At 43.5% G+C, this 12,329-nt stretch overlaps 1 protein-coding gene across 1 annotated transcript in view; it reads right to left on the bottom strand.

The window, feature by feature from the left end:
* Nucleotides 1–1,726, bottom strand: part of LOC130360776 (protein unc-93 homolog A-like) — a 56,232-nt gene extending 54,506 nt beyond the window's left edge. The window contains exon 1 of the mRNA XM_056563346.1: nt 1,637–1,726. Coding sequence (XP_056419321.1) covers nt 1,637–1,726 — 90 coding nt within the window. The remainder of the gene's footprint in view (nt 1–1,636) is intronic.
* Between the last annotated feature and the right edge of the window lie 10,603 nt (nt 1,727–12,329).

Genomic DNA, 12,329 nt, shown 5'->3' on the forward strand with positions numbered 1-12,329 from the left:
CATTGCTGGAACATAAGTAAGTTTAGTATCAGTTAAACAACATTGCCGGATTATCAGTCACATTGATGGACCATTTTTGGCAGTCATCATTATGGTATCTTGTATAAATTTCTATGATATTTTATGGTATATTGATGTAATTAGTCCACCCACAAAGGCCTGTGAGGGGAATTTATATGCACTTTATATTTTAATAAATGTTATACACTTGATATTTGAAGCACGGTCTCAGCCAATAAATAAATATACAACTATATTAAATTTACAACCATTATTATCACTGTCCTTGAGGTGTGAGCATCTCCCTTTTTCTATATTTCTTCAATATACTGTTGTAAATACAAAATATTGAGATTTTTTATTTTATTTTAACTTTTTAATATTTACAATACCTATTTCTTTTTCACTATCTACAAGTTCTCTATTTTAAGGTACATTTACCAACCCAAAAACCTACAGTCCAGCTACCACAAAGTGCCAATCACAACTATATAACCTACTACACAAGACACCAAAAATATGCATAAACAAAATGCTATATTCATACCCAAAATAACAAGGAAACAGCCCTCCCACTTAAAATGACCTACCCTTAAAATACAAACCCCCCAAAAATGAAACACAGATGGGGAGCACCGCGCTCATTATGAACACTTTTAAAATGGCCAATGCAATTATAGTGACATCATATAGAGAAAACCGAGCATACTACTGTGCCAAAATCAAAATCAAAATAAATGTACCTGTCTGAGACATTGCAAAGGTTTGCCGGTGCACCCCACCCCCACCTACACACGTGTTACGACTCTTCATCAGCAGAACAAAGCATTTTGTCTATACGTTATGTCGTCTGATACTTTTGTGTGCCAACAAACAGGGATACCTGTATTTTAAAGCATACAAAGTCCACTAGAGCAGTCTGTATTTAAACAAGCTGCCCATGGGTTACCATATTTCAATGTAACTATGACAATAACTTAGCATTAAAACCGAGCCAAACTTTGAAAGAAGGCTCAGCAAGCCCTCTGAACCAAACTTTTGAGGTGTGCGTGAAAATGTTAAATTTTACTCAAGAATTTTTTTTTCCTGGCTTCATAATACACTAAATGCTAAAATGAAGGGTACCAATAAAAAGTGCAACAAATTGCCCTGCAAAGAAATAAGCCCTGTTGTAAAATAAAAATGTTATAGGTCTTTGTGAGGAGAAAATGTAAGTAAGACATTTAAATTGGGGAGGGATGTAAAGGGGTTGAACAGGTTATAGATGTGGCTTATTTTGATTTCTATAGTGCAGCATTATTTTTGCATTCATAGCTATCCTACTATATGCCCACCATAAATATATTGTTTCCTTTCAAGATTTATTTGGGTAAGTAGTGTAATTATATTTTTCAAGGAAGATGCAAAACAGTTCTTCCTTATAATATAATATATTTTATATATACTTACTCAATGCCGGTGAGCAGTTGCTTTACGTTAAATACTATTGAAAGAATCCTGTACAAGTATACAGCAAAACTAAATGCCTGAAAAAGTCTTTAGTACTTGACCAAGTGTAATGCATACAGACAAGAAACTATGCAATATGTTACTAAATCCTCGGTTAGCAGTATGTATAGTAATCTGAAAACAATACCTGTATAGTTTGGAGACCTCCATATGCAGTGGAAAGCAGAAGAAATCCAGAAGAAAGAATAATGATATTCTTGAGGTGTTTTAAATCCATTATTATTTGTTCTAGTATTTACAGTTTCGTACTAGCTTCTTCTTTTCTTGTTTTAATGCTGGTATTTTAAACAATAAACAGATAATTAGAAATGCAGAGATTCAAAGTAATATAATGACTCCAGTGTACAAATTATTGTGGTTTATTTCTTCCCTTCTTCTATACTAATGTATTAAAGTATGTATGTAAATTACTTCCTAGTTGACTAACCACATAAGATCTTGTGAAACTTTAATATGTTAAGGTTAAGAACCTATAAATAAGCCCTACAGAACTCCTGCGGTTAATTTGACCTATATAATAATTAGAGATGAGCGAATTTTTGAAAAAATTGATTTGGCCAATTCTGTTCGGTTCAAATTTATTTGCTGCAAATCGATATTAAAAACAGCGATTTCTGGCCTACAGAGAGCCTCAATAGGGGTGTAGAACACTTTGCCTTGCCATAACGCACCTACGGAGTGTGCTGTCTTAGTTAAATAATACTGTTTTTCAGTATGATATGCAGATTAGAGGTGTCGTTATTAGAATCACTGTCACAGAGCGGCATAATGAAAGAGCCTGGAGGATGCATCAGTATGAGAAGACCATATAGTGGCTGAATGACACAGTCCGGAGGTGGCGGCAGCATGAGGAGACGATATAGTGGCTGAATGACACAGTCCGGAGGTGGCGGCAGCATGAGGAGACGATATAGTGCCTGAATGACACAGCGTGGAGGTGGTGGCAGCACGAGGAGACCACATTGTGGCTGAATGACCCAGCCTGGAGGTGGAACAGCCTGACGAGACCATAGGGCATCACAATTGAAAAGATTAAAGATATTTTTTTCATTTAAATTGAAGATTTCAAATAGATGAACCTAAAGATTTATTTCATGTGCCAGCAGCATGAGGAGACCACATGGCAGAACAGTGACACAGCCTGGAGGTGGCAGCAGCATGAGGGGACCATAATCTGGCAGAATGACAGCCTGGAGTGGATGGCAGCAAGAGGAGACCATATCGTGGCTGAATGATAAAAACTGAAGTTGGCGGCAGCAAGAGGAGACCATATAGTGGCTGAATGACACAGCCTGGAAGTGGCAGAAGCATGAGGAGACCATATTGTGGCTGAATGACCCAGCCTGGAGGTGGAACAGCCTGATGAGACCATGGGGCCTCACAATTGAAAAGATTAAACATATTTTTTAACATTTAAATTGTAGATTTCAAATAGATGAACCTAAAAAGTTTTATTTAATGTACTAGCAGCATGAGGAGACCACATGGCGGCACAGTAACACAGCCTGGACGTGGCAGCAGCATGAGGGGACCATAATCAGGCAGAATGACAGAGCCTGGAGTTGGTGGCAGCAAGAGGAGACCATCTAGGGACTGAGAGACACAGCCTGGATTTGGCGCAAGCATGAGGAGACAATATAGTGGTTGAATGACACAGCCCGGAGTTGGTGGCAGCATGAGGAGACCACATAGTGGCTGAAAGACACAGCCTGGATTTGGCGGAAGCATGAGGAGATCATATAGTGGCTTAATGATACAGCCTGGATGTGGCGGAAGCATGAGTAGACCATATGGTGGCAGAATGAGAAAGCCTGGAGGTGGCATCAGCATGAGAAGAATATATGGTGGCAGTATGAGACAGCCTGGAGCCGGCATCAGCATGAGGAGAACATATGGTGGCAGAATGAGACAGCCTGGAACTGGCATCAGCATGAGAAGAATATATGGTGGCAGTATGAGACAGCTTAGAGCTGGCATCAGCATGAGGAGAACATATGGTGGCAGAATGAGACAGCCTGGAGCGGGCATCTGCATGAGGAGAACATATGGTGGCAGAATGAGACAGCTTGGAGCTGGCAACAGCATGAGGAGAACATATGGTGCAGAATGAAAAAGCCTGGAGGTGGCATCAGCAGTCCTGAAAGTGACCAGGTGGCAGAGTGGAGCGGTGGGTGGCAATACCAGTACCCGGTGACAAAGGTGGGTAAAAAAGGAAAACTTGGCATCAGATGTGTGGCATCAGGTGGGTGGCAGGATCAGAATAGTAGCTGAGGCAGGTAGGCAGAAGAAAACAGTCTCTTTTGTAAAAGTGTATGTTATGAGTGGCTCCGTGACCAGACATGCTGGCCACGGGCACAATCCTAACCTGCCGCCCTGTGCTGTCTCTGGCACGGGAGGCACGGCTATTACCTTTTCGGGCTCTGCCTGCAGTCCCCTGGCCGGCTGACACTCATCCCGCTGTGCTCCTTGCTCCGTCTCTCTCACTGCCGGCGCATGCATACCCACTTCCTAGGGCGCACGCGCCGGCTCTCTGAGATTTAAAGGGCCAGCGCACCAATAATTGGTTTCTCTTGGATGGTGACCCTATAAGTTTTTCTCACTTCCCCTTGACCCCTGCCGGATCTTTGTGCCTCCAAACCTTAGAGAAAGCGTTCCAAGTTGTGTCTGTCTTACCTTGTACCAGTACCTTTTGCTATGTTTCCTGAACCTTGCCGCCTGCCCTGACCTTCCTGCCAGTCCCCGACTCTGAGTTGCTTTACGTATCTTTACCACGCCTCATCTCAGCCACCACTGTGGGCAAGTCACGCCAGGGGTAGCAACCTGGGTGTTCGCCTGCCGCAGCAAGTCCATCCCGCTTTGCGGCGGGCTCTAGTGAAAACCAGCGGCTCCTTAGACTCCGCTACCCGGTGCAGCTTTCACCATCGTCCACAGTGGCACAGCGGATCTACTACTTCAGCCGTTACAGTCTACTCCAGCCGTTAGAGTGTTAGTGTGCACAAGTAAGTATTGAATATATGCATTTTGTAAAACTTAACTTTTAATAATATTCTTAGGATAAAATATATGTACCCAATTTTTTTATTTTTAACAAAAGGAAAGGTGTGTAAAAAACACCAAGTGCCAACTACACCACCAAGTACTGATGTGATGCAAAGACCTATTAAAGGTGGAAGGGAACAGCGTATGGTCCATTGTAACCGGTGGGGGTAAATACTTTCCCTGCAACGCCCTACTCTCGCACTATTAATTCCCTTCATGGCAAGTGTTACTCATCCTAAAAAGGGCAGCCCCACACAGGAACCTCTCTCCCTATTTCCACCTACAAACACTGCCATTTCCCAGGGTTTTTAGGTGGAAATAGGGAGAGGTTCCTGTGTGGGGTTACCTTTTTTAAGACGAGTAACGCTTTTCTTGAATAGGTGGAAGGGAACAATGTATTGTCCATTGTAGCAGGTGGAGGTAAAAACTTCCCCTGTAAGGCAATACTCTCACCCTATTAATTCCCTTCTTGGCAAGTGTTACTCGTCCTAAAAAGGGCGGCCCCACACAGGAAACTCGGCGATCACTTCGGTGGTCACTACGCAAGCAAGTGAGCATGCATTGTGCCATTTGTGCAAGTGACTCGGAGGGACTCCCTGCCTCCATTTCCACTGCATACTCTGTGTCTGGGTCCTCTGTCTCGCCTTCCTCATAACCCTCTAGCTCCTCTGACTGCTCCTGCTCCTCCTCTCCTGTCAGATGACTAAATAACCGCCCATTTTGCGAAACCTAAACTGTGCTCCACTGTCCCCCCTCCTTTTCCACTTCAGTGAGATGTAGGCGTGAGATGAGATGTAGGCACCATGTCTCCAGTGCCCTGACCAGCCATCGTTTCCAACACGTGTTGTAGTAAATGAAGCAGTGGAATGACGCAATTCATCCCAAAATCCTGACTACTGACTAATAATGTGGCTTCCTCAATGGGCCTGAGCAAACGGCAGATGTCACCTATGACCTGCCACTGGTTCACATTGAAGTTACATAGGGGAGTCCCCCTATTCGGTTGGATCATCAAGAAATCGGTGATGGCTTTTCTCTTTTCAAATAGTCGGTCCAACATATGGAGGGTGGAATTCCAACGTGTGGAAACGTCACAGATCAGACTATGTTGGGGAGACCGTTCTGACTCTGCAGCTCAAGGAGGTAGTGCTTTGTGGTGTATGAGTGGCTGAAGTGCATGTAAAGTTTCCTTAGCATTGTTAGGATGTCTTGCAGATGCGGGGAACACTTCAGGAACCGCTTGACAACCAGATTGAACACGTGTACCATGCAGGGCGCAAGGCTCAGGCTTCCTTGTCGCAGCGCAGACAAGATCTTATTCCCGTCGTCAGTCACCATGGTTCCCATTTCCATTTTTTGTGAAGTAAGCCATGATTCGATTTCTTGATAAATGACTTTTAGCAGTTCCTTCCCTGTGTGACTCCATTCGCCAAGGCAAACCATGTGAAGAACAGCGTGACACCACCGTGCCCTGCACACATGGTTTGCTGGAGGGGCACTGAGACTTGTCCGTGCAGTCGAGTTTGAGGACACGGTGTAGGATGAGGAGGCAGAGTCGCACACTGTCACAAGACCAACGGCCTGAGAGAGTGGATGCAAAAGCAGCGTGACCTGTCCAAGTTGCTGTTGTGGCTGTGCAGGAACCCCATTTACCCAGTGGGCCATAAAGGACATATCTTGTCCCTGCCGTGCACTTTGGTACACACTGACAAGCTAAAGGACCGGCCCAACTTCTCTTCCACAAAATTTTGCAGGGCTGGTACTGACTTTTTCGCAAAGAAATGACGGCTTGGGACTCTCCACCACGGCTCAGCACAAGCCATCAGTTCTCTGAAAGGTTCAGAGTCCACCACTTGAAATGGGAGGGACTGCAGTACCAGCATCCTGGACAGGAGCACATTCAGCTTCTGCGCCGTGTGATGAGTGGGCGCATACGGTTGACTCTTGGATTTGGCTTCGCCAATGGATAGCTGGCAGAATAACTGACTCGAAGTAGGATGAGCAGGAGCATCTGGAGCGACAGAAGATGGGTATGACAGACAGCTCCCTTCGGCTGAGGTGGTGGAGCTTTGGCTGGTTGAAACAGGGAGTGGCGTGCCACTGGGTGATGCAGCAGGCTGGACCACCGCATCGGAGCCACGGTTGTCCTAGGGGCTTTATGGGGAGGCTGCAAATGTTGACGCAGGGCAGCTGGTGCCAACATTGGGACCCTGGCCACGCTTCACCTTCTGCCGACACATCTTGCATGTGGCCAGGTTAACATCCTCCGGATGCTTGATGAAAATCTGCCACACGGCCGAGTAGCTGATTTTCCCACCAACAGTCCGCACTAATTGACTGCTATTGCCGCTGTCTCCAGGAACCCCTGTTCCACTACCTCCCGGGAAGGTAGGCTGCCGCAAAGCAGGTGGTCTACCCCGAGCATGTTTAGTTCCAGACTTCCCACTTATGCCACCATGCTGACTGCCAACCATGCTACCACCTTGCTGGCTCAGCTGCTGGCTCATGGGCAACCTGTAACCTTTCTCTCCTGATGATGATGAAGCCCCTTCGCGATCGGCTTCATCATCATCAAGTTGTGTCTGCACGTCACTGATGTCCTCCTCAGATTCCTCAACAGTGTCTTCTTCAGGAGCCTGAATACTGGCAACACCACCTACCACGCCTCTCTCCTCATCACTACTTTCCCGCCTAGCGGAGGAAACGGTGGATGTCTCCTCCATTTCTTGGCTGTGCAGTAAATGATAACTATCCTATAGTAGATCGTCCTCGGTTAATAGTGGAGCTGAACCCACAGCATACAATACTTCTCTGGGGGGAAGGAACAGCATAGGACAGAGGCAATGGGAGGACAGGGACTGCTCCCGGGCCATGCCATCTGAGGGTTGTGTCTGAGGAACACCGACTGTTGACTGGGGGGTGTCAGATGTCACTTGTGATGAAATGGATGACCGAGTTAACCAATCGATTATGGCAGGTGGGTTGCTGTTAGCTGATACCGGGAGCTCAGGCCTCTCGCTGCGACTCCTGCTGCCACTCGCCCCTAGTCTGCTGCGACCTCTGCCTGCACCTGATGAATTTAGGCCTTCTGCAACTCCTCTGTGCATGTCCTGGCACTTCTCTGCCTTACATAATTAGTGCGTATATGAGGAGAGGACAATACGCTCCACTAGACTTAAAACAGTTTTTGTCTAAAACACCAGCAGGTGTGTACTTTTGGCTGGCCTTTCACAATAACTAAAAGGCAAATGGAAAAAAGAGGTGCTCTCCTAGTGAAGTACAGTGGGTTGCTGGAGTGAGCTGTGCAGATTATTACACCTTACCATGTGGTGTTGTACAAAGAGTACAACACATTGATGTGCATATAGACTCGTTGGGAGTTGTATCCATAGAGGTGGCAGCCTCTGCGTCCTTGCCCCTGACCTACAGGTCCGGTAAGATAAATCATAAGGAAAAGATAAAAATTAGGACTCTCCGGGTGGCGCCTTCCTTAAAGATGAAATTGCCAAGGTTTAATATGGCAATTTTATTGAAAAAGGTGCGCCTTTCATTTTTAAGGAAGGCGCCACCTGGAGAGTCCTAATATTTATATTTTCCTTATGATTTCACAATAACTAGGCCCTTAAGACTTTAACAGGAACAAAATGGTACACTACATAGATGTACGTACGTAATATGCACTTATGAGGGGAGTACAATACGCTCCACTACACTTATACATTATTTGTCTATAACAACAGCAGATGTGTTCTTTTGGCTGGCCTTTCACAGCACCTAGGCCCTTAGGACTATAAAAAGAACAAAATGATACACCACGTAGATGTATATACGTTATATGCACTTATGAGGGGAGTACAATACGCTTGTGTACGCATAAAACAGTGTATGTCTACAACACCAGCAGGTGTGTACTTTTGGCTGGCCTTTCACAGAAACTAGGTCCTTAAGGCTTTAACAGGAACAAAATGGTACACCACCGCACAGATTACACTCAATAGAGAGCAATACGCTCCACCACCCAACCTGTATTAGGCACTAATAGCAGGTGATTATGGCTTTTAGTGCTCTGCTCACCCTAACTGGCTGGCTACTATTAGCTTTTTAGTTGTTGTGAACACCAGTGCTGCAGCACACAGTCGCTGTGTAATACACCCAAAATTGTACTTTTTCTCTAAATCTCTCTCCCTTCCCTATCAGTGCTTCTAGGCTGGATTTGGGCTTGAGGTGAATCGCTGCTGTATAAATGCTTTTCTGTGCAACACACACTGCTCTCTGTCCCTCTCTCTCTCTTTCTATTTCTGCAATAAAACGCTAATGTGACTGGCCGCAAGATGGCTGCCGATTATATAGGGCTGTGACATCACAGGGCTGTCTGGCTGCTGATAGGCTGCATGCTGCATGTGATTGAGGGTCATCCCGCCTACCTGGCTTGCCACCTTCCCAGAGTTCCTTGCCCCATGTCTTGACATGTGGAGTCACCATCTTAGATGCCCTGGAGCCTGGACTGCACTAAATGGAGTTTAATGAATCGATTTGTGCAATCAAATCGTGGTGTTATTCAGATTCGTTGTGAAGTGAATTTTCCCTGATTTGTTGGATTCGATTCGCTCATCCTTAATAATAATAATAATATTTGCTGTCTTATCCCAGATTTTACATTCACATTTAGCACGTGGCCCAAAATAAAAAATAAAAAAAAACTATAATGAAAAGATCTGTTCATTTTTGCGTAAAATATTTTTTCAACCTTTACGCTGTTTTATTATAAAAAATTTTAAATAAATAGTGTCTATCTATTCAAAAAAGCTTTCATGTTTGCTGTGGGAAAAATACATTTATTTACACAGACAATGATTAATTTTGCCCAATGACTCAGACTTCCTGTGGACACAAATTTTGTTTGGCAATTGTTTTGGCCTAAAAAAAATCCACAAAAACAGCCCCTTATTTTTGTTTTTCATGATGCAGTATATGTGCCGATTAGTCCTTAAAATAATGTGTTTTGCGTTTTTTTATATATTGCTTTTTTCCCCTGAATTTTTCTCATTACAAGTCATCCAGGTAAATAGGTGGAGGAAAATCTCCGGATGATGGGCGCCAGCCGTTTATGAAATAAACTTGGAAGCAGACTGGTATATAATCCAAACGTTTGCTTCCAAGTTTTTTCCATAAACGGCTGGCGCCGATCATCCGGAGATTTTGTCACCACCAATATACCTGAGAGTCTGCATATAGAGTGTGAAGTGCGTCCGGACAGGTGCACTGTTATTACAATGCTGTTATTAAAGGCTGTTAAAGGGGTACTCCTGTGGAAAACTTGTTTTTTAAATCAACTGGTGCCAGAAAGTTAAACAGATTGGTAAATTACTTCTATTAAAAAATCTTAATCCTTCCAGTACTTTTTAGGGGCTATATATACTACAGAGGAAATGCTTTACTTTTTAAATTTATCTGATGTCATCATGACCACAGTGCTCTCTGCTGACCTCTGTTGTCCATTTTAGGAACTGTCCAGAGCAGCAGAAAATCCCCATAGCAAACATATGCTGCTCTGGACAGTTCCTAAAATGGACAGCAGAGGTCAGCAGAGAGCACTGTGGTCATGACATCAGAGAAATCTAAAAAATAAAGCATTTCCTCTGTAGTATATAGCCCCAAAAAAGTACTGGAAGGATTAAGATTTTTTAATAGAAGTAATTTACAAATCTGTTTAACTTTCTGGCACCAGTTGATTAAAAAAAAAGTTTTCCATGGGAGTACCCCTTTAAGGTTGCTGTGTGCCAAACACAACCTAATAAGGTGAGTGGTTATTTTATACTGCTCACCTTGAATACCAACAGTACCAAACATACTGCCCAATGGGAAACTCTGTCTTTTGTTTTCACCTGTCTACAGTATAATCATTACAAGTCATATAATCTATCATATGACTCATGGATTTCTAATAAGAAATTGCAAAAAACAAACACCAGAAGGAACGCCCATATACTTATACACATGCATTTTCTTCCTGGTTTTGTTTTTTTTCCGTATACTCATAGAGGTCTAATGGATGGGGGCAACAAATTAGGGTATAAAACCTCAAAGTCCCTAAAGGGTGAAAAAATGCCAAAGAAAATACCATAGCTACAAATATAAATGTTACTATTGACTCCTAGCTTACATCTGGCTACAGCTTTTTTGTCCCCCAGAAAACTCCATACATTGTATTTATGTTGTTTGTTTTTTGGCACTTTTTAGACAAAACCACTGTTTTTGTTTCTAGGTTTAAATTCCCTTACCTGGAGGCTAGCACCAATGACCATTCTTCATTTTAAGTTGCTCCGGTGACTTAGTGGTTATTCAGCTTCTATTATATTTTAAAGGACCTAATATGCATTAAAGAGGTTATCCACCATAAGGTGATTTTAGTACGTACCTGCCAGACAGTAATTGACATGCTTAGGAAGGATCTGTGCTTGTCTTGTGGCTAAATGGCTATGTTGTATAGCTGAGGCAATCTATTTGTGAACTGGCTATTTCCTTTTGGAGTTTGTTCCCTCCAACTACAAGCCCCATGATTCCTTGTTTCCAACTGTTAGGTCACTTTTCTCCCTCCCACTCATCAGCCATCCCACCCATTGAAACACACCTGTGATCCTTTCCATGCAATAGACCAGTGTTTCCTGCCCAGGGCCCCTCCAGCTGTTGCAAAACTGCACTTCTTTGCAGAATGATCTCCCTCCCACCCAGCGGTCGCTCCACCCATTGAAGCAAAGAAGACAAGATCCCGCTGACCATCTGACTAGAAATGTAATGTCTCGGGCCACACCACAACCTGGGAAAACCTGAGACGAAGATCATTGTGTATGCTATCAAAAATAAACATTGGGGCCAAAATCATAACAGAATTGCGAGACCACAATGAAACACAGGGACAGACACTATATTATGAACTACACTAACTTTACAGCCACTGTAGCATAGTCACATAAAAAAGGATCCTGGTCCCGGAATACTCCTTTAAAATAGCAAACCAATAGGTACTTACCTCTCCGATCCCACGCTGATCCCTTGCCACCCCAGTCTTCTTTTTAGAGCAGACATTACATGACAACTGTAGTCATTCATGGACTGTGCTCTGGGCATGATTGCTTAGTGATGGGAACAATAATGCCCATGTTATGGCCTTTGACTGTTGAGGCCGATGATTGGCTGAGGGGGTCACGTAACCTCTGCTCCAAAAAGAAGACTTGGGTACTGATGTGAGCCTGAAAGGAGGATCAATGCAAAATCAGAGAGGTAAGTAACTGTTAGTTTTTTTTTTTAAATAAAAATAATAAATAAAACCTTGGTATCCACTTTAAGTGATCTGAGCGACTTATGAAGCATGGCCATTGGTCCTAGACTCTGAGCTTGGGAAACTGTTGAGCTATTGTTATTTTATTTTTTTGTGTCAAGTGGTGTCATAAGTGTACTAAAATTGATGTGATCAAAGAAAAACATTCAGCAAAAAAAATCCAAGTGGTGAAATGACAATATCAAGAATCATTCTAATGAAAGGCATCAAGATAGGCATAGAGGCTTGTGACAAGAACATAGTTTTGCCTCTGTATAAATCATTAGTCACATATAGAGTATTGTGTCCAGTTTTGGGTGCCTATAGGAGAGATATGGTGGAACTCGAGAGGGTGCAGAGGAGGGTGACAATAATAATTATTGGTATTGAATTCCAAGGATTACAATTCCAAGACTATCAAGCTTGGGTTTATTTAGTTTGGAGAAAATACATCTTAGGGGCA

Source organism: Hyla sarda, chromosome 3, assembly GCF_029499605.1.
Source record: "Hyla sarda isolate aHylSar1 chromosome 3, aHylSar1.hap1, whole genome shotgun sequence".
In the NCBI taxonomy this organism is placed as follows: Eukaryota; Metazoa; Chordata; class Amphibia; order Anura; family Hylidae; genus Hyla; species Hyla sarda.